The sequence below is a fragment of the Idiotropiscis lumnitzeri genome, chromosome 16 (genome assembly GCF_059441095.1).
Source record: "Idiotropiscis lumnitzeri isolate Australia: NSW breed Sydney's pygmy pipehorse chromosome 16, RoL_Ilum_1.0, whole genome shotgun sequence".
Classification (NCBI taxonomy): domain Eukaryota; kingdom Metazoa; phylum Chordata; class Actinopteri; order Syngnathiformes; family Syngnathidae; genus Idiotropiscis; species Idiotropiscis lumnitzeri.
In genome coordinates, this window is record NC_142406.1 from 10,406,795 (window position 1) to 10,429,055 (window position 22,261).

A 22,261-nucleotide genomic window follows, 5' to 3' on the forward strand; every position below is an offset into this window, starting at 1 on the left:
AACAAGTATAAATAAACCAACAGAGTTACAGTTATCATCTCTACATGTATTGAGAATACTGCTCATCTTGATTGCATTTTGTCATCAGAGTTGTGATTAATCTCACAGTATATTTTAGTTGAGTGTTTCCTCCTCTGTCACAGTGTAATTACACAACCGCGTAAGTCGACGCATGTTCGCGTGCCATGTTCTCTTTTGTGCAGTAATTTCCGCAATCTTTTTGCAGAAGCGCGTGTGGGCGGCGTGCATTTGTCACTCGAAGCAGTGGCGTCTGGGTGTTTCCTCTGAAAGGTAAGGCTGGAAAGACAAAGTGATTTATGACTTGCATGAGTTTTGGCACAAACCTCTTTTGTCAGCGTGCGTGTGCGTGCGTGTGTGTTACTCACCAGTCACTCACTGAATTGGACTTGCCTGTTTGAAAGTTGGCAAGGGCACAGTTTGAATGAGTGGATTGACGAGATTGCATCCTACTGTCTGGATGAAGTCGAAAAACAGATGTTCTTGTCTTGACGCCAAGAAAACATTTCCATTATGTCCACCAAGTATCAGCACTTCAGAGTTTTCTAAGCATTCATAATAGCAAATCAAAATAATGTGTGAGAGGATTTCAGTTGTGTGTGAGAGTGCTCCCGCTGTGTGTGTGTGTGTGAGAGCTCAACGTGAGTCATTTGCTTCAGTGAAGATTCACGGGCTGAGAATTTGCAGAATGCATCCGCTGGCGTCTGCAACAAACAGGTATTTATTTCACGATGTTCTTTCAGATGACTCGAAACACGCTCACGTCAGCTCCTAAAGTACACCTGCAGTACTTCACATACTCGTACGGAAACCATGAAACGACGGAACAACTCATCCGGCAGTGATGCATGAGAATACCTTGACCCGCCGGGGCGGAGATGAAGACGAGAGGAGATGCCTGCAGGTCGCTTGAACTGAGAGTGAACCTTGACCCCGTTAACTATGTGCGGTAATTCAACATCTAGTCCACTTTAAGTTTTATCTCATGGGAATGTTATTATGGATCAAACACCTGTTTTAATTTTGTCATTCACCACTTTAAAAAAAAAAAAAAAAATCATTGAGCCAGTGGACGTGCAATCAAATGTTGGGAGGTCAAACTAAGTTCACGTTTGGTTATAGTGCATTTTTGCTTCCTAAAATTGTCGCTTTACATGTTGTGAATGAAAGTTTTTTTTTTTTTTTTTGGTGACTGTGAGACAAACTTATTTTTCGCAATTATTTGTTTTTGTCCCATCTGCAGCAGTCAGAATTGAAAAAGAGGAGGGCAAAAAAGAAGAGTCATCTTGACGGTGAGTAAGCATGTGCCTGGACTCTCTTCGAAGCAGTGTGTGCGTGTGTATTATGTTTATGTGTGTGCACTCCAGCTCACTAACAGGCTTTGAAGACGATGCCTATGAGTTGAAGACGACCTTTCCAGTGGCGCTAAGTGGAGGGTGCAGCATGCCATAAAGATCCAAAGGCAAGTGTTTCAAATTGTGCATCAGCGTACGTACCCGAGCACAAGACCTGACCCGACTTGTCGGGCCTGGCGGAGCTTGACGCCATCCCCTCGTCTGTGTATGTCCTGAATGACGGCCCGGAGGCACGAGGTGGCAAAAGAAGCGTTTCATGTTTGACGGGGAAACATCAATACAACAGCGGCCGTCAAACCACCTGAAGCTGCGGTCCGACCGCGTAAGTGTTTGCGTGAGCGTTCACCTGATTGATGACCTCACATGCACCGTTTCACACATGCGATCGTTACTTGTGCGCTGCTTTTTCTTTCTGGAATAAATTCAGTTTGTTGCACGGCAATTTGCATGAAAAAGCGAGCAGGCTGTTTCCGGTCAATTTAACCGCATCAGGTCATCCGTCGGCGCCCCCACTCACACCCCCGCTCGTGTTCCTTTAACCTTAAATGACATGGCGGACATTGTGTTGAGGAGAATCGCAACGTGTGGGAGGTGCAATAGTTAACCAAGAATATCGAATGAATTCCGTGGGTGGTTGAGCATGCAGGCTATTAATCTCCAAATACTTTTAAGTCGAAAAAAAAATGTCAAAATTCTGTAAATTCAACAAAAAGTTTTTTTGACGTGTACAGCAACATAATTACACCAGCCCTACAAAACGGCAGCTTATTTAAACAATGCCATTTAACTGTTTTAGAAAAATCACATTCAACCCTTCCAACTATCAAAATTTTCTACAGTCATTGCGTGCCCCGCCCCCTCCCAATAGGAAGACCTAAACACCCACCTCCTCAAATGCTGAGGTAGCAGTGATCAAATCCATGAAATTCATCCATCAAGACAACAAGTGAAAAATGACGTCTGGAAGTATCTGATTATGCTCCCGGGCTTGTACGCATCAATCAAGGGACACACACACACGCACTTGACCACACTTTAACCTAGAGAAGATACAGAACCCGGAAAATGAAGAAGAACAAATTCATCTCATGGTGGCCACTGCAGTAGTGAGGGATGAAGAGCGTCATTGGCGAGGAGAACAGAGATCACGGTCAGAGCTGGATTTAATCAACAAGGCAGAGTGAGAGGGCAAGTTTGTGTACGTGAGCCTGCACGATTTCTCCCTCGGTGCTTGAACGTCGGCATCTTCAACAGCGTACATAACACGAGCTTTCAAAATCAAAGATAAAACCAAGTCACATGATGTCCTGTTCGCATGCCTCGGCCCCTCACCCCCATCATCATCTTCCGTCCCTTTCATCCCCACTTCCTCCATGTTGTGTTTGACACGGAATTGGTTGGACGTGTTTAATAGCCAGCTGGGTGAAGTCAACTCTAATAACAAGCTGGGCTTTGCGCATCCTCTCGTAATCATGACAAATTCTTATGCAGTGGATCAGAATGAATACAAAAGACCAGCTGAAGCGTTCCGACAATGTCATGTCGAGTTTAAAAAAACAGACGCATCATTTTGACTTTTGATTTTAAATTCAGTTACTTGTCATTAGTTTTTTTTTGCGGGTTTGTCAGTTTAAATTTTGGGGGGAAAATTATTTTTTTAGTTATTCGTTTTAGGTATGCATTTAAATATATACATATATAATGTATATATTTACGTATACATAGTTATACATGTGTGTATGTCCATATTTAGCTACATGCTTTTTTTTTTACATATTTATATATGTATATTGTATGAAGTGGAAGATTTAAAAACGGTCACTAAGTATTATATTTATGTGCGGCCGAACAGTAATGCCAAAATAAATAGATAAATAAAAATGGAAGCTGATTTATGAAATGTTTTTGACAATTACTAAAATGAAGGACATATTCACTATAAATTAGTTTTATGAATGTAAAATATAGTTTCAGTTAATGTTACTTTTTTTTATTATTTCATTTTACTAACATAAATGTTTTCTCAGTTTTAGTTTTGTTAAATTTACTAATCGCGCTTCCGATGATCCCCCCCCTCCCATTGCCCCCCCCTCCCAAATACTCTTTGACCAGAGAGGTCAACTTCCCCCTTTAATTATTTTGTCACTTTGAATCACGGCCTCCTAAAAAAAGGGCCACACATGTCCCATTTTTTCAAGAGAAGCTTAGCCATTCATTACAGTCACGATGAGAAGTAGAATTACGTTCTATGTTGTCAAACTTTTACATATGTGCCTTTCTGTGCCGCTTGTTAAGAAAAAAATGAAGCATGCATTTATCAATCTTACTGGTGTGGATTTGTAACAAATCCTGTAATTGACTTGTTCAATCCAGACTTGTTGCCTACGTATGAAGATCTCATTTTTATCCTCATTTCATGAACGTGCGCAGTATGTAAATGCACTGTATACATGAATGCAAAAGTAGGCACTTTAATGCAGTAATTGTTCGACAGGAATCTCCTCATTGTGCTGCGTCGACAGATGAGATGACATCCCTGACCCTCGCACAAGTCTCTTAAAAATTAAATTTGCAATTGGAAGTGCGATTGGGAAAGCTGAACAGAACCGCGCAGTTTGCATGCCAAGGTGAGGGGAAAACCGATGAGATTTGTCCGTTTATTATTGTTGTTTCTGTGGGTTGTCAGATCGCTTTTTTGTTAACCCACAAGTGACAGTTTTGTGTAATTGCGAAAGTTAATTACCGATGCGTAAGGGATTATTCGACGCGGGAATGTTTTCATTGCGGCAAACCTGAAATGTTGTCCATCAGCTCGATGCCGGGTGATGACAGACATGCCTGCGTGTCGATTACGGGAAGATGAGCAGCCCGAGAAGCCAATGAAAACGCAGCTCGGTTTGTCTGGCGCGTTGAAGACATCTTCGCAGAGGATTAAGAATATATGCCTGTACCTTGAATTGTTTGTCTATGTAACATTTAAGGGAAAAAGACTCAAGTGGCAACCACTTTTCCACCGTGCTCATTAGCTCCACCTACAGGACTGGAGTTGAACAGTGTGGGCTAAATATAGAATTGTTTCAAATTATGGTCAGGCTTTGATATTTTTAATAGCATTTACAAACAACTGCGTTGTCTTTCACATAATCACTATTTTTTTCTGCTCTTTTTGTTTCACAGCTAAAGTGGACCATGAAATCCAGGTATGTATTTACGCCCCCAACCCTTAATTACACTGACTTTACATAGCATACAGTACGATATGCTAAGTGTTAATATTTAATGTCCATTCACTTCATGGTTGCAATTATTTGCGGAAACTTCACTTACATTCGGAAGCGGTGAACATCTGTCGCACTTTAGTCCACAGACAATGTTGACACAAAGCCTGGACATGCACCACAGGACTGCACAGACAGCGGAAACGTTTTGCTTTGTATCTTGTTCTTCTACTAATTGATTGCATACCCCCCCCCCCCCCTTCCCTGGTTGTAGTGAATATTTATTTATTTATTTTTTTGTCATGTTTTAGCCGCTCGTCTTTTGACTCGGTCATTCCCCTTCTAATTATCCCAGCAGGGGCAGCTGAGCAAAATGGCCGCCCTCCAATTGCAAGAGGATCCCGACGACGGCAACAAAAGAGGAGGTGAGCAAAAACTCCGAGGGGAAATAAAATACTCCAGCCATCAGTCTTCCCCCGAGATGTGCCAGATCTTTATTTCACTCTTTTCTTCCCTGCATTTTCTGTCTCAGTGGCCACAAAGTGAGTGGAGAGTGCGCGACAATCTTTTTTTGTTGACGTCTGATGGCGCGTGATAATGTGGTCATTATCATGGCTAAAGGAACAGGTTGGGGCTCAGACAGGGTTTCATTAGGGGGGCCTTTCATGCTGGCAGGCACACACACTTTCAGTGTGGGAAAAGAATGCGAGGAAAGGCAGGACAGCTGTTTGGGTGGCTCGTGAGGATGAGGATCAGGTTCGGGTGATGACGGCCTACTGTAAAGTCCACCTGTGAATGAAACAACGGCCCTGGGGGCAAAAGCCAGGTCCACTAATTTGGTCATGTCCACTGGGAGGGTATAAATAGCTACAACTAAATATCTTGGTTGAAAAAAAAATGTACTTTGATCATTTCAAAGTTTTCGCAAACTGTTCACCCCTCATGACGTCAAATGCAACAATGCCAAAGCACTCAAAGGCCTTAAAATGACACATTGCACTGACTTTTATTAGGTTGTGCCACAAAAAGAAGCAAGCATCAAAGCAATTAATTCAATAAATAGTTCTAAATTCAATAGTTAGCGCAATGCCGGCCGGGGCCGCTGGCTGTCATTAGTTGTGATTGATAGATTGACATGATTGATAAGAATAGGAAAAGCACCGGAAGAGGTGTTATTCGAGAGGAATCCCGCATTTGTTTTGTTGAATGACGTGAAATTGCAGAGGCAGTGCAGTTGGTGTCCTCCCTCCCCTCCCTCGGGGCTGACTGATCCGCCCCGGGGCCAGGATGGGGTGGACCGGTCCGGCCTCTCCCTCTGCCAGGTCTCGACATCTTTACAAGCATTCATCTTTAACCACACTTGTCTATTTGACAAGTTCAGCCAGGCCGCTTCACACATTCGGGAACGGGCATGTGCGCAGCAGGCTTTGAGTCATGGTTTGAGTTAGTTTTTATTTCATATCATTTCATGGAGTTTTTTAGAGCAAGTGTGTTTATTTTTTTTCATTCTTACTTTTTTGGCAAAATTATTATTTTTTTTTAGTTATTAGTTTCACTATTAGGATTTTTTTTTAATATTGAGTGACTTAATTCATTAATTCATCCATTTTGTCATATTCACACGTATGGATAGTTTAGAATCTTCAGTTAAGTGTGACTTAAGTAGTGTCAGACTTCAATCCGATAATATAATAACACTCCATTTCGAATAAGGTGCTTTTCTGCGGAAACAAGTCAGCTTGGGGATGTACCGACAAGTCCTTCCGTCTGCCATTGGTTGTTTTTCCTCTGGCATGGTGGTGTATTGTATCTGAAATTTAGATGCACAAAATGGAGACAGTTGATTTTTTTTCTTCATCTGATCGTATTTGCCATGTACTACTGTGAAGTCATTTTTGTATTTTCTATTTTTAATCCATTGTCATTTTTGTCTATTTGTGATGGGCTCACCTCACTAAGAATCACTGCAATTATTTTGTGATTTTAAAAAACAATTACAGGTTCATAATATATAATTGCACTTAACACAATTTGTATGTAAAAAAAAAAAACTAAACTAAAATGACTCTCTATTTATGAGTGTAGTATTACAATACCCAGCCTATATTTAACCACTCATTTGACTTATTGTGTCACTCCTGTACTCTTAAATCGCTGCAAAGGATTTATCATCTCGGACTGAAATCCCACTGCTTGCAGTCAACACTTTTTTTGCACGGAGATTTACGACATCCTAGAGCTCCTAAATGCAAGAGACAACCTGCGTTGGCCTCTGATTGGTCCACAGGCCTCCAGGCTTCCAAGGCACGAGGAAGCATCAAGTACAAAAGAGCAGACAAACACGCACTGGGACACACAAAAAAAACACACACACAGACGTGGACATGACAGCTCAAACCATGGCTGCAACACTTCTGGGGGTAAGTTTACATTTGTCTTTATTACATTAAAATTGTTCAAGATTGAGATAGTGAATGTGGATAAAATGTCTTTATTAGAAATCAGTATCCGTGTCTTGAATCATTCTGTTATTATTTATTAATTTAAGACCTATCCAAGGTAGTAAGCGGGGACTTGCATGCAATTTTAAATGATTAAAAAGGCCTCATGGATATTAACTCGATCACTTAAAGTTGAATGTTGTCATTACTGGCTATTTAGTGTGTTTTTTATAGTCATAAATTATATTGGTGCTCATCTCAAGGGCCCATCCTTACTTAAAATTTAAATTCAATTAATCACATTACATGATTAAAGTTATAAGCAGTTGTAAAAAAGTCAGTGTTCCCGCAGGAGGACCCCCGGCTGGGCAGCACCCCACTGGCCATGTTGGCGGCCACTTGCAGCAGAATAGGTGAGGCAAGTCCCTCCTGCTCCACCCCTGACCTCTCCACCATGCCCACGGGCCTCTCCAAGGGCTTCCACCCGTGGAAAAGCAGCGTCCCGGCGGCCACTTGTCTCACCTCCAGGAGTAACGGGGTTCCATTCTCGGACACCTCGAGCGCCTTCTCAGCGACCAACACCAACGAGTTTGCAGTTTACCAGAACTCAGGGCAGCCCGACGCAGGTTTTCCAGAACAGCGCTCCATGTTTCTCACCAAGTTACCCTCCTCTGTGGAAGGTATTGCTGGGATATACCCGCGGCTGCACGCGCATCCGTACGAGTCGTGGTTCAAGCCCGTGGCGGAGGTCGGGAGCGGGACTTCGTCTTGGTGGGACGTTGGAACCACTTGGGTGGATTCCCCCAACCCACCCGGGATGGCGTCCTCCTTGAGCGGCTACAGCTCCTCCGAGCACAGCCCCGGCGCCGTTCAGCATCTCCTCCCCGGCACGCAGCACCCGTTCGACAGCTTCCGGCCACCCTACTCGGAGTCGGCGGGGACCCCGGTGCTCCCTCCACCGGCGTCTTCGCGGACCTCCTCGCGTCGCTACACGGGCAGAGCCACCTGCGATTGCCCCAACTGCCGGGAGGCGGAGAGCCTCGGTCACGGCGGGACGAGCCCGCGGCGCAGGGCCGCGCACAACTGCCACATCCCCGGATGCGGCAAAGTGTACGGCAAGACGTCGCACCTGAAGGCTCACCTGCGCTGGCATACCGGGGAGAGGCCGTTCGTGTGCAACTGGCTCTTCTGCGGGAAGCGCTTCACTCGCTCCGACGAGCTCCAGCGGCACTTGCGCACGCACACCGGGGAGAAGCGCTTCGAGTGCGTAGTTTGCCGCAAGAAGTTCATGCGCTCCGACCACCTGAGCAAACACGTCCGGACGCACGGCCCCGACGGAACCGAGCAAGGAGAGGAGGAAGCCGGCATTGGGAAAGGCAACAGTGACACGGACAACAGTTTGGGTGGAAGCCCGAAGCAGTCCCCGGAGATGACAGTTCACGCGGACGAGGTGAAATAAACAGCATTTTTTTTTTAACATCACAAATGAAAAGGAAAAAAGAAATGGCACTTTATGATGAATGTCAGACTAAACACGCTTACCTCATGTTATTTGTAGCCTTCTAAAAAAAAAATAAACATCCTCTTGTTTTTACTTTGCTTCCTTGTTTGCATTCATTTACTTAATTTATTCATCAATATTCCTCTTTTAAGTGCATATTAAGTTTGTATATCGGGTTATTTTTTCTCTTAGTACGTAAAAGAAATATGATGATATAATTGACTTGTGCCTCACTGGCGTCTATAAAACAGGTCAAACGCACTTTTCTCGTTAGGCAGCTTATTTGTAACAGTGGAATGTCATTTATTACAACACACCAACAATATCCGGAACAGTCAACTCGCATCAAACTCAACATCCATTGCAAATTGGTCCGCAAATTATTTGTTTACTAAATAATGCATCTTTATTCATGAGTAGCGACATATAGTGGCTTGCAGAACGATTTAATACTCTTCTTTTGGGTGGCAGAAGGTGCATGATTAATATTTACATCCACCTTTTATGACAGATTTCTCCCCACTGTAAAATATGCGTTTTAGCTCAGTCAATAGTAAATAATATTTTTGGACTGCTCACTTTGGTCTCCATGCCAATCTTGATTTTGCATCGCCATCTAGTGTTCACAAAAAATATATTCAAAGCAAAACGTTTGAGGTGCTGCTGTTGCACTCATAAAAACTAAGTTTTTTGAAAAAAAAAAAAAAACTCTTTTATTGTGATAGAAAGACATGATACACAAGTCACAGTGAACACCGAAACTACACCGAAGTGCTTCTGTTACATCAATGAGATGATTCACTTATTGCTGATAGCTGATTGCTATTTTTTTTTTTAAAGAAACCAACTTTGCAACTCAAGTAGACTCATTATAGAATAGTACAACTTACATATCAATTAATAAGAAAATACAACACAATAAATAGTAGTGTTCCTGGCTTAGCAGAAAAAAAAAGTAAAGCAGCTATTGCTGTAAACATTGTCGCTTCAAATTAAAATCACAAAAATGAAAAGGACTGCAAAGTCATCTAGTGCATGAGGAGAGGAGTGGAACAACACTTCCACTTTTGGATCGCAGTACCTTTCGAGCTTAGCTTGGACACGTACCTAAGAATCAAAAGTATAAAGTCATCAGCTGGGTTCAGTTAGTTGTGGTAGGTTACCAACATACAGCAAGTGCACTTCTCATTTGAGGTCACGTGTTCATACTTGTGATGATATCCTGTAGTTCCCGGTAAATGTTACATTTTTTATTATTATTCCAGTGGATTTGTTGCCATACCCTCAATGCCCAGTTTAGCATAAAAAAAATGTTATTTCAATCCCACTGAACAGCTCTCATGCCCTGTAACGAAGAGACACCTCAGTAGTATAATGCAAAAACAAGTGCAAGTCTAAACAGATTGACAATTTAAAATCACGCGAAACCCCTCTGATGAGAAAAAAATAAATGCAATGTAGTTGATCCGTGAACAAAAATGAGACCTCTCAAAACACAATGTGAATCAATGAACAAACAACACTAAATAGAAAATAGTCACAAGTTCACGTCATAAATTAACCCCCAAAAAAGTACTGCGTGCAGACAGCATTAACTGTGAAATACAAAATAAGTCGTACCTCAAAGTGGCCACAAGAGGGCAGTCAATGTCTTAGTCATAATATTTGGAGCGTAACTTTGTAACATAGAAGCCCTCGCGCCACAAATACAAATAAACGCACATAAATTAGAGTGGTAATGGCTGCATGATCACCTTTTTAGAAGACTTAGTGCTAGTTTGGAGGACTTGTGCTCTTTTTTTTTGTATCGCCCATATCCACAATACTGTACTGGCCATCTCAGTCCCAAAGTCTTAAAATTAAATAATAATTATTCCATGGAGTTATTTTTTTTTTAAATTGCTTACTGCCATCAGATTTTGCCCATCTGCAGCAAAGTAGAACAGAGTCCAACTCTCCTCAATGGAATTTGTCCACTTGCCACCCCGTCCGCCATCTTTACTGCCAGGGTTCACCAAGGGGCATCTTGACGTGTACGGTCATCTCCACCGAATGGTCAGGCGGTCGATCTCTTCTGTATGTTACTGTCTTCTCGTTGCTTGTGGGGATGTAGGACAATTCCTGGAGGGTGATTGGAAAGGTGAATATTAAATTGGCAGAGTTAAACAAAAGTCATCTGCCTTACTCAAGACATTTTTTCCACCTCTGGTGTGGGATCTGCCACATTTTAAAAATCAGTTAGGATGTAAAAGAAAAAGTGTGTCCTGAGATGTTTTTATGAATCATAATCCCACTGTGAACTGCTGTAAATCAAAGAAGTCCAAAACAGCTTTGACCCCCCCCCCCCCTTTGCTCGGCGCTTCCGTAAATCACGTAAGGTTGCATATCCCCGCACTGTGTTTACGAAAGCTGGGAAGCGAGCGGAAATGTAAAACACAGATGTAAGTCTGCTGTCTCGCTCAAAGCTGTAATTGTAGCGGTCCAATCCTGACAGTAAAAATGGTCTTTAAAAAAAATGAAATGTCAGGTTCTGTTTGCCCCTGGTGAGCTTACCTTGCCAGTGCAGTTATAGTCTCCATCCAAACTGGCATCTCCTGGCGACCAGCCTCTTTTCTGCAGAAGCAGCCTGGACACTGCCACCACCACCAGCCCGCATAGAACCGTCAGTGCACACACACTTAGGAAGGTCCCAACCAGCCGACCTCTACTGCCACACTCTGTGAACACACACGGGTGTCATTATTATTAAACTTTTTGGCTCCCTGAATTGCGCCATGGGGCTAAATAAATTTTCCGGAATCTGAAATAGGTGCTGCGCAGGAGGTTCACTGTACTGTGCGAAAGCACACCAGCCACGCTCTGAATAGTTGGCTATTAGCTGCGTCTCCGATGGGACCATGTGTAGATGACAGCCTCATGGCTCAAAACAAAGAGCCCAAAGACATTTAGTAACAAGGTTGCCATGGAGACCTGGCTCCTGCAGCACCCGGGACGAGCAGGCGTCAGCAGTGTCCCGTCGGGTTGAGGGGATAAAGGGGAGATGGAGGCAAAATGCACAATGAGCAGTTTTGTTCCAAAACTCAGGCGGGGATGAACTGTAACACTTGGATGTGCAGCGTGTGTGAAAGTGTAAACCTGAGCGTGTGTATTTCAGATCGTGTATGCATGTGCGGGTGTTTTTGTAAGCGAGAGTCGAGAAAGAGAGCTGGGAGGAGAGGAGAAATGTCAAATCCGGCTGCAACACTGACAGCGAGCTTGCTGACTCAAATGCACCAGGGTGCTTTTGACCTGCAATGGTAGCAGTGCTGGAATGAAGACGGCGTGTTTATGCGCGTGTACCTGCTCTCGTGCTAATGTGAAGCCGGTTCCGTCCAGACTCGGAGCTTGTTTGAAACCAAGAGCGACAGTTGTCACTACTCATGTACATGCATTGGATCCACTTGCCCCCTGCATGACGGAAAAATAACGATAACTCACATGATGTTCAGTGTCAGCATAGTGGCTGGAAAAAAAACTTGAGAACGCCTCTCTGTGTTGTAATTGTAAATTCATATTTCTCATGTTAACAATTTAACAGAATATAGCAAAAGGTGAAAAGTGAAAAACCGTGGTTATAAGGTCGTCCTTTCCCGTGCCAAACGTATCGCACGGCACTCACTTTTATCGCAGTGATTCTATTTATGCACTGGATTTTTTTTTTTTAGTAAGGATAAAGAGGATACTAGTACATATAATTCACTTCACTAGTGGGATATTGAATGCATAAATGCTCCTACTGTTGTGCAACGGGAAACGCCAAAATTACTCTACCTGACGTCATATCCCTGACGTAAACCACATCTGAGTCGCAAGTGCGGTTGCAGTGTCCCGCGTCATGTCGTTTGAGACCACGAGACATGTGACAGTCCACACACTTCCTGAAAGAGACGCACAAAAACAGGTCAGCTCTGTGAACCTCCAGTAGCTCCCCGTCGTGCTTTGTAGCAGCAAACAAAATCAAGTACCAGTTTGATTGACAGGAGCTTTGACAAGCAGGACATCTCTCGCAGAAGTCTCCGGAGTATCTGTGATTGTCACACACGCACTCACCACACACACACGCGCCTCGTCCGCTGCACAGCGAGCCATCAGGTGCCTGGCAGGTCGCTGTGGAGACGGGACAGCCGCAGCTCCCGCCGGTCCAATTGTCTTCACACGCGCATTCACCCAACACGCACACACCTCGTCCTGACAGGAACACACACAAGGAAAAACATTTTTTTTTTTTTTTACAACAGTTTTATATTATCATCGCTTTTTAGGGTGCGATTCCGTACCCGTCGAAAACTTACCCCCACACAGAAGTCCGTCTTTATACGAACAGGAGAAGTCATCCCTCTCGCAGTATTTCCCATAGATCGTGCCGAGTCTACTGCGCTCACACGCACATCTCCCACAATCACACACGCCGCGACCGCTACAGTCCACGTTTGAGCCTTCCGCTCGGCAATTCCAGTTCGATTCATTAACAAGTCCCTGATGCGGCCGCAGCTCCCGACCGTCTATCGTCGCCGCACACGGCGAGCGTCCGCTGTCGTGGCAACGTCTCGCTGACCCGCAACCGCATTGACATTTGGAGTGGATCCGAACCGTGGTGGATTCGTTGTAGCCTACGGGGCGAACCATCACTTGAATGTCTTCATCGGCACCGTCCTCAGGGCAGGAGTGCAGGCCGATGGTGATGTTGAAGTACACCTGTGTTGAGTTTAAAAAAACAAAATGGATGGCTTAAAATCTGACTTTAAATGACTTGTGTTGTTTGGAAGCCCGTGGCAGACAAATGTATGACGAGGGAGATTCGTGCAAGTCGTACTCTTTCCACAGTTCCTTCATTGTTATGCGCCTTTTCCCGAAACTGTCGGAAGCTTATAGGGGGAGAGGAGGTTGAGCCAAAAATAGCATCTTTGTTGCCCCACTTGATAAGGACATTTAGGAACGAGCAGGCTATTGAGATGCCAGCTTCTCTTAAGACTGTGTGTGTGTGTGTGTGTGTGTGAGTTGAAAAGGTTTGCCTCGTGATAAAGTGGACATTAAGTCGCTCTTGCAAAGGAAACATTTTGTCTTCACTCATCAAAGTCATTCAATAGACTGCTGATATTAATTAGCATGGAAAAGTATGCACATATTTTATTTTCTCTTTATCGCTTTGCTGATAACGACCGAATACCTTCCATAATTCATTTTCTCCATCGGTGGATAAAAGAGCTGAAAGGACTGAGGTCTGATTGAGTGGGAGGAAAGGAGACTCATGGGGAGATTAGGGAGTGAAAAGAAAGCAAAAGGACAAAACAAAGACCGCTTAGCATGAACGTCACTCGACTTTTTTTTTTTTAATACACTGGACTGTTATAATGTGATACAATTCTGCACTTTGGTGATATAATCTGACCTCCTTCCAAATATGCATATCACAAACAAGTCATGGAATCACATGGAAGATTTTTTTTTTTTTTTTTGCATTTAATACAGCTTTTAGCTTAATCTGCTCAATTTGGATTATTTTCCCCAATCTCTCATGATTTGTATATTGCGTGATGAAAGTAATCTAATAAAACTAAATAAGAATACAAATCAGAATGGAAACGCCACTGCGTCGGTATTTGCGGCTTTACCGTCTGATTCGGTTGCACCCCCAAGCAGCTCCGCTCTTTCGCGGTCGTCCCTTCAGGACAGATGGGGGACACGGACGTCCAGTACCTGCTGAATGCCTTGTCATCCACTGACACTGACAATGTCACTTCTGTCAACAAGCTCTGTAATTAAAATGAAAAAAAATTGAATTCGACAATGCTCTTGAATTCTGCCAAGATAAAAGCTTGCATAGTGCCATAGGAATGCCGATGCGAGGGAGGAGAAACAACAGTGATGAAGGGGAAATTTGAGACCCAACGCGATAATTGTGACCATTGAAATTTGCAACTTGTCCTCAAAATGCCCTCATTGTTGTGTTTTTTTGCAAGAGGCTTATGGGAAAAAAGAGGTGGGGCCGAAAATAGAATCTTTGTTTTTGTACACGGTCGGGACACCTAGTTTGTGGGAAGGAATGGGGGCTCGCGGGGTCCGATGGCTATTACAATAGCCGCTTCTGTTCAAATTCAGCTGCCTGTGTGTGCGCGAGCGCGCACCCAGATCTGTGGATTGGGACGATTCTTGAAACTAACAATGGAGCGCTGTGCTGGAAAGCGAGATTATAGGCCAGACTGCAGCCAAATGAGCAAACCACCGGTCGCATACACACAAACTCATACACACGCACTCGTCTGTTTAAATAGTCACACTGCTGCAGTCTCTTTTCCCTTCTTTTGTCATCCAAAATTTGGACGCTGGCAAATCTAAAATAACTCAATTGAGTTGCGTACCTTATACGAGTCCACGACTAAATCGATGAGGTTTGGAGATTGGAAGAAGCCGATCTTCCCCAGGTAGGAGCCAGGTAGCAAGCGCACTAACTCCTACAGGTAGAAAAATGTTGCTCAAACATTTGCATCATATCATATCCAATGTAATATTTTAGTTTTTAGCACAGGTGGAAAATGTGCTCACATTTTGTTATTAAGTAGAAAGTATGCGCTCAAAAAAGAAAAAAAAAGATTCGGAACAGTAGAATTGAAATAAAAAATTACAGACACTGATATGTACAAAAAAAATCCTGGTTCCAAAATATTTACCTTAATTCATCTACATAATGTGCACACAAAGGACAAGAAAAAAAATCAACTTGTTACTTGGATGTTCTTTCTAAAAGCTGGTGATTTTTTTTATTTTTTTTTATTTATTTATTTTTTTTTCGGGTTGTTGTTGACAACAAAAAAAAAGGCCTTCAATTCGGATTATAACTAAATGAAATATCTCAAATAAGATCTCAACTGCAATTGTGTTAAACTAGCTATTTATGTGTTTTGTTCTTGTTTATTTAATGTTGTATCATCTGTTGGGGGGGGGGGTTGAAAACAGTAACAAAGTAAGCAATGGAGCGTGAAATTAAAAAAAAAAAAAAAAAAAAAAGGAGAGTATCCAAGTGTTTGTACTTTACTTTTCCACCACTTGTTTTTCATAGCAGCTCGAAAACTCTTCTGTGAGTTGGTTTTATGATGCAAGGGACACATGAATAGTCTTTACTGTTACCTTAATGACGCCACCACCTCGCAACCCCCCCCCCCCGCCACCCCCCACCTCCGTCAGTAGTAAGCACTTTGCACTCATTCACCCAGTGACTAATGATGCCGAAGGCTACCATATATGCTATATACCGAATTGTACGTGCAACATGAGGATACTTCCATGCTGAAAATTACCTCATACCACTGGTACTGCTGTTTCTCCACGGCAAAGATGGAGTAAATGTGGTTTTCCAACAGCTTGTCAGACAGTTGGCCCAGACTGGGATGGTCCTAAAGTAGAATGTCAAAAGAGTCAAATTCACTTGACGTGCATAGAATAATCAATGGGCTTTGTTCCCCGTGCACTCACCATGCTGGTGCTGCCAGTGTAGACGTTGTTTTCCAGGTGGCACAAACCGTCGTGCGGAATGACGATTCCTGCCAGTCGGCTGTCCAGGGCGAGGTGAGACGGCTGGTCGGTCATCAGGAGCAACAGACGTTTGGCCTCTGGACGCCAACCCACAGCGCTCTGCGAAGAGACAAAGCTTGAGTAAGTGGAAATAACACCCGCATACTTTGCCTGCGACAGAAAGGCGATGTTTTCATCACTGTTATGTTGTTTTTGTTTGCAGAATTACACTTAAACTACTTCAACCATTTCCGCTTTGCGGGGTTGTCGGGAACGCAAGAATTTGAAGTGGAGTCAGCTGAAGGTGAGGATTCAAGATTTTTTTGTGGGCGTGTTTCACTAAATACTCTTAATTTTTATGAATTGCACGCTGTAAAAATGCCTCACACTTGTCCAGTATATTTTCAAGGTGGTCCATGTATGTGTTCGCCCATTAATTTCTCTTGAGCTCACTTGTCAGCAACACAACATAAAGAGTGATGTGGAAAATGTAAGTACATAACATAACATAACACATGTGGTAAGACACTCCAATTTCAAACATCTGACTCTAAGCTCTTTTGGCTCTCAAGGAAAGAAAAAAAAAATGCTCCCGCTAGTCACAACCCCCCCTGTTTATGTCTCTGTCATAGACTGTGGGAGAAAAGGGGGTCTGTGTGTATATTTAAGGAAAGTCAGCAAGCTAATAAGATAGGCATGACATAATGGAGAGTCTATTTGTGGAGCCATGAGTGCCGCGGTGTTTCCCTGCAGTCTGGTTACTCAGGCCCCCCTGCATGGCATGACTCAAAGCCCCCCTGCAGTCATAGTATGAGCTACTGCCACTGTGTGAGTGCGTGTGCGTGTGCGTGTGCGTGTGCGTGTGCGTGTGCGGTGAGCGTGTGTCAGTCATAGCCAAGTCGGGGCGTCATTGCATGGGATTCCAGTGGTGCTATCCGACGCTGAGTCAGAGAGCCACTATTCTACCGCAATAAAGGCCTCCCTTAAGACATTCAACTGAATGGTCAGATTGAACAGTCTCCTTTATATTTATAAAACACTTGTAATTAAAATCAACATTGCCTAAGTGAAAATAAAAAGGTAAACACCTGAAGTCAGAGACTTGCGGCGAGGTGTAAACCTGGAAAATCAACGCCAATCTATTGACTTTAGAGCAGGGGTGCGCAAACTTTTTGATTGGCGGGCCACAATGGGTTCTAAAATTTGACAGAGGGGGAGATGGATGGAGTGTTTTGGTCACCACATCGGAGAAAAAAATACATTTAATTTTAAATGAAAGTGAACAAAAGCCTTACAACAATATATGTAACTTTGAAAAACCACAGTTCTTAGAAAATAAAACATTGACAAGGTTTATTCATTTCATTTTTTTCAAGTTTGGCGGGCCGGATTAAAACGTCTAACGGGCCGCATGTGGCCCCCGGGCCATAGTTTGCTCACGCCTGCTTTAGTCACATAAAAAAAAAAAAAATTCTATGGATTTTTAACAATGTCTACAGTGCATATAGAAAAAAATATAGGTGCAAAAATAAAAAATATAGAAAAAAATGCTAATACAACAAACACGCTGCTGACTACATTACCCCCTTGAACGTTGCTAACTAGTGTGGACTCACACACCTGGCACACCGTAGCCTGCAGCATTGCATCCAGGCCTCCCTCTGGTGTGTCCATGTTACCCGAGATGCGTTGGCGTTTGATCACGCGTGTGAACTCGCTCATATTTCCAGTCATGCTTAAGACGTGGTGGAAGCCGTGGGCAGGGCGGCAGCGGATCTCGTAGTCACTGGTGGAAAAAAAGAAAAGGCCGAGACAGAGACAGTTATTGATTGTTGTGTTTGCATTCAAAAAGCCTCTTGTTTCAGTCTCCCACTCAGAGCAGGTCAACAGTGGAACAATGGCGCATCCCCCCCCAAAAAAAAATGCAAAGTCACACTGAGTCATATGGCAAATTCTCAGACTTTTGCATTGTTAGTTGTCCTCCTTGCTTTGGTCTAAAAATATATTTGCAATTAAGTTAGTGGACACCCCTCAGTCATCCCTTCACCTTTCCTCAGCATCTTATCTAAAAAAAAACAAAAAAAAAACAACCTCTTTGTGCCTCATCAAGCCACTTGAACCTTTTCTCTTCTCAGATCAACTTGCGCTTCCCAGAATCTTCAAAAGCAAACTGAAAGGCAGCGACTTCAGCTATCAGCCTCTTCTCATCGTCCACATATACGGTACGTTTTTAAATCTATTTATACCTCGGAGCAGATGTCGAACCTTAATTTTTGATTAAAGAGGGGTTGGCTCAGGCTTGTGACCTGATTCATCTTTTAGTTATGCTGCCCTGACATGGACCTTGACTGCTTTGGGATTTTCCCATCATGCGCTAATATCCTCCTCGCCATCTCTCACATTCATTTCACGTTACTATAACTTTTATTTCTGTCTTTTATTTATTTAGTGGGTAATCATGTCCTTTTTTTTGAGTTACTTTCTCTTGTGAGTGAATTACTGCTCCGAAAACAACATTTAACACGCTTTGCATCGCCTGCCGTGCAATGCGATACGTACGCCGTCAGGACACCTGCCGGAATATTATTTTAACATGCTACTCCAATCAGCAAATTATGCTTCGAACCTGCAGGGGTTGTTGATCTTGGTGGGATGCACGTTAATGTAAGGCGACACCGGCTTGTCCACGAAGGAGCCGAAACCTAGCCAAAGGTCTGAGGAGTACTCCGTCATGCGCAGGGACAGAGCTACGCCCACCGTCTTGAGCTGTGAAGTGGGGAGAAGGAAAATTTAAAAAATGAATGAAAAAGATAATTAATTGACTAGCTCAAGATTCAAATACAGTATTCATATCCTGTCGGAAATGATTCGAAAACTGCGGCGCTTACACGTCTTTGAGGAGGTTTAAAACGGAGAAATTAGTCTCCGCAGTAATTCCTAAATCCCGCCTGAAGGTCTTTCTCTTGCGTTTCATGTTCATAAAACCGCAATTGGTGGAAACGCTTACATGGTCGAGATTTTCCTGCATGGATGCGGATACGTCCACCAGGTAGTAAAGATCCACCGGGTAGCGCGGCAGCTGCTTTACGGCAACAATGAAGCTCGCTTCGGAACCTGCCACACACATCACATGGGATGGAAATCAAATTCCTAGAAGTACGAGGCCGAGTCGGCATTTCAGTTGAGCTACGGCCTACCCGGTGCGAGCGTGATGCTGATATCTCGCGGGGACACTTGTGTGCTATCCACGCTGGCATTGACTTCCACTTTGATGTCCGATCTCTCCGTGAACTCGGGTCCACAGCCTCTTCTGAGCAGGTTCGCCTGGAGGTCACAGCGATGGCCAGCACCGGCTCCCTCCAGAAAATCCTGAAGTCAAATAGTAAGCGTAGTTAAAAAATAAAAAGCGATTAAAAAAAAAAAGAAAAAAAGTGAAAAATGAAACAAAGTAGCGAAATTTGTACTTTGTTACTTCCCAGCACAGGTGAAAGCTGTTTGAATGCTTTCACACACCATTGAGCTCTACCCAGTGATGCTGGAGAAAGGTCAAGGTTCACATGGTGGGAAAGCACCTGAAGCTTGTAAACACACTCGTGCGGACTGTGTAGTCTAGCCAGCCGTGTGTACGTTGCTTGATGTGTTAGTTCCCAAGCAGGCTGCCGTGTTTGGACCTTTTTATTTTTCACTTCCTCAAGGCTGGGCAGCGATCCTGGGTGGATGCTTTATGAGACAGAACTCCCAGGCAGACGCACACGATTGCAGCGATGACTAGACTAAACATATGGGTCAAATGTGGCTTTGCCTCTGCTGCTGCTGCTATGTGAGAAAGAATCAAAATGGCCTGGAAACAGTCGCAGGTCCACACGAGGGTGGCTTTAAACATCATGCTCACATCTGTGGCTGGTATGAAAGCAAAACAAGTGCAGCATCAGGAAGGCCAGAGACACGCTTTTTGGGCACATTCCATACCTCCTTGAAGCACCAAGAACACTGCGGTCCACGTCCGAGGCACTCTTTGCAAGACGTAATCAGAGCAGACGAGCACGGGTTGTCGCCTACATGGGGAAGATGGTGACAAAAGGAGAAGAAAAGAAAATTCGGAATGTGTCAGGGTGTGGAAAAGACGTTAAGCGTGGGAACAGGTGCTTGTCCAATCGTTTATGTCGACTCACGTTTTTATAGGAGCCAATACCGTGACTGCTGAATCGAGAAAGCGGCCCCTTATGCAGTTGTAATATTTCTCGGGTGACTAAAGGTGGCATTAATGATTCATTGAGATGATGTATCTGCTGAGATCACATTTTTTTTTCCAAGAGCCTCTGAGCTCACAGAGGGGAATGTAGGCCAGAGAATGGCTGCAGGTTGTTCTGAGCGTTGGTAGACTGGCACCTAATGAGCTCAACATTTGACTGGCAGCAGTAATTGATTTTTAAACAGTTTTACAGGAAAATATAATGTTTAGCTCTCTTTCATTTTTTTTTTAAACTAGCCTGTTTGGAATACTGTTGTTAGTATGTGCAATTAGTTAGATCTGTATGCGGTAACATCTAAATTTCACAAGATGATAAATAAATAAGTAAATAATGTGGCTGTAATAATGAGAATATTATGAGATGCTCTATCCGCATTTATTTTTGGTAAATGAACACATAGTAAGTTTTCTGTTCCCTCAAAAAAAAAAAAAAAACTCAACACGCAGCCATGAATGTTGCACAAAAAAGCGAGCAAACCCCTAAGTGAAAATTCTGTCTCTCCTATAGTGTCTAAAAACATAGCATATACCACAATTTAAATTTAAAAAAATTACAAACATTTAATCAGTTTATATATATATATATATATATATATATATATATGTATATATATGTATATGTATATATATATATATATATATATATATATATATGTTAAGAGACTAAATGAATGAAAACTATAATTAAAGGATAAAAGAAACATTGGTTCTTTCGTATTAAAAAGTAAAGACCCCCTGCAGCAAAATGTACGCACGTGACTGTAAGTTGAAGCGATGCTGCGCAGGGACACCATGAGACAGAATGTCGGTTAATTGTAAAGATCTGATTAGAATTGGACTCTAATGATGCTCCACTCACCCGGATGGGAGGTTCCAGCGCAGAGAGCCACTATGAGCAGGAGACACAGAGGGACGCTGCCATATGTTAATAGCCAGGGAGTCATATTATCCACGCCGGGTGGGTGAGCAGACCGAGCGGGGAGGCTGCTTGGACTCACTGGTGGGAGTCTGGAGGAGACCCGGGACCGCGCGTCCGCTGTCTCGCCAACAAAAGCCCGAAATGGCGCACCGAGCCGCGGAGCATTGTTCCTCAGCCAATATCCCTCTAATCCCGGGGAGGTATTCACATCCTCCGGTTCCAATCAGCTTAGAGGCGCGCTCCCCCGTGCACCCACGCCAGGAAGGCAGGTAAAGAAACGGCTTTTGTGCGGCAACGGTGACCCCCCCCGCGCACACCCCCTCTCCATCCACGCTCCCCGTCACGATCGAGCCGGGGCTGCGGTCCACTCGCCGAGCCAAAATAAGTGGCCGCCAACGTGCACCAGCATGCCGACTGAACATGCTGCACTGGGAGCGAGTTATAGTCGCTCAACTGACTCAGGTAGGCGGTGCCATGGCAACCGGAGAGAGCGAGCTCATCGAGAGCGAGATAGAGAGAGAGAGTTGCAAATCGGCACCCTTACGTCACGCGTCCTTCAATAACTCCGAATGCTCCGCTAGTAAACAAACTCATACACTTCATTTAATCAAGACAGAGCAATTGAGAAAATTCGCCCAATGGCTCAGCGATGCTGTTGGCCTTTTTCTTTACCGCCATAGTTTGAATTGATTGTTGAAAATAAGATATGCCATGATTTAAATTGCTTCGAAGGAAACCCAAAGCTAAAAACAAAAAATCAAATATAGGTAACATAATCATGATGGGATTGGAAAATGAGCTAGCAGTTTGCTGTGCCTTAAAGGGGCGTGGCCTGGTGAATGACACCAGGAACGTGGCCAGTTAGTCTTTGTGTGAGTGCTTGGAAGTGACTGTTGGCCTTCTGTAGCTGCCGACAAGTGTTCTCATTTACTGTCATGAACAGATTAATGAACAACGAAGTCCGCGGCGGCATTATAGTCCCTTAAATTTTCTTAAGCACCAGTCTTCA

General features: G+C 43.6%; 3 protein-coding genes and 1 long non-coding RNA gene across 10 annotated transcripts in view; 3 read left to right on the forward strand and 1 right to left on the reverse strand.

Annotated features, from left to right (window-relative positions):
- Positions 1-226: 226 nt before the first annotated feature.
- On the forward strand, positions 227-6,636 carry LOC148321358 (uncharacterized). Of its 6 annotated transcripts, none has more exons than XR_015846753.1 (7): positions 227-291; positions 762-967; positions 1,262-1,310; positions 1,386-1,695; positions 3,868-4,000; positions 4,185-4,573; positions 4,947-6,636. It is a non-coding gene; the product is annotated as an uncharacterized LOC148321358 (long non-coding RNA). The 6 variants fall into 6 exon arrangements; XR_015846751.1 differs by having other exon boundaries at positions 762-962; XR_015846755.1 differs by having other exon boundaries at positions 762-922.
- On the forward strand, positions 6,637-8,626 carry sp8a (sp8 transcription factor a). Its single transcript, XM_088318187.1, has 2 exons — positions 6,637-7,011; positions 7,385-8,626. Exons 1-2 carry the CDS (start codon positions 6,976-6,978, stop codon positions 8,489-8,491), a joined length of 1,143 nt encoding a protein of 380 aa, XP_088174313.1. The 5' UTR covers positions 6,637-6,975; the 3' UTR covers positions 8,492-8,626.
- Positions 8,627-9,231: 605 nt separating this feature from the next.
- On the reverse strand, positions 9,232-21,563 carry itgb8 (integrin, beta 8). Its single transcript, XM_088318185.1, has 16 exons — positions 21,193-21,563; positions 20,051-20,136; positions 19,279-19,450; positions 19,089-19,195; positions 18,708-18,847; positions 17,702-17,867; positions 16,043-16,201; positions 15,868-15,963; positions 14,932-15,024; positions 14,185-14,325; positions 12,865-13,267; positions 12,538-12,760; positions 12,344-12,450; positions 11,873-11,980; positions 11,087-11,250; positions 9,232-10,654 (listed from the first exon to the last, which is right to left on the reverse strand). Exons 1-16 carry the CDS (start codon positions 21,275-21,277, stop codon positions 10,532-10,534), a joined length of 2,373 nt encoding a protein of 790 aa, XP_088174311.1. The 5' UTR covers positions 21,278-21,563; the 3' UTR covers positions 9,232-10,531.
- The window catches only part of tmem196 (transmembrane protein 196), a 43,793-nt gene continuing 37,360 nt past the window's right edge, over positions 15,829-22,261 (forward strand). For both annotated transcript variants that reach the window (XM_088318189.1, XM_088318188.1), the window contains exons 1-2: positions 15,829-16,222; positions 16,305-18,303. The gene's annotated coding sequence lies outside the window, so the exon portion shown is untranslated. The remainder of the gene's footprint in view (positions 16,223-16,304; positions 18,304-22,261) is intronic.

Excerpts from the sequence above, each read along its gene's own strand:
- sp8a (XM_088318187.1), top strand. The coding sequence starts at position 6,976 with ATGACAGCTCAAACCATGGCTGCAACACTTCTGGGG. Across the intron at positions 7,012-7,384 it reads TGGCTGCAACACTTCTGGGG|GAGGACCCCCGGCTGGGCAG; the intron begins GTAAGTTTACAT and ends GTGTTCCCGCAG.
- itgb8 (XM_088318185.1), bottom strand. The coding sequence starts at position 21,277 with ATGACTCCCTGGCTATTAACATATGGCAGCGTCCCTCTGTGTCTCCTG. Across the intron at positions 19,451-20,050 it reads GTTCTTGGTGCTTCAAGGAG|GATTTTCTGGAGGGAGCCGG; the intron begins GTATGGAATGTG and ends ATTTGACTTCAG. Across the intron at positions 12,451-12,537 it reads AGCTCCTGTCAATCAAACTG|GAAGTGTGTGGACTGTCACA; the intron begins GTACTTGATTTT and ends CGTCTCTTTCAG.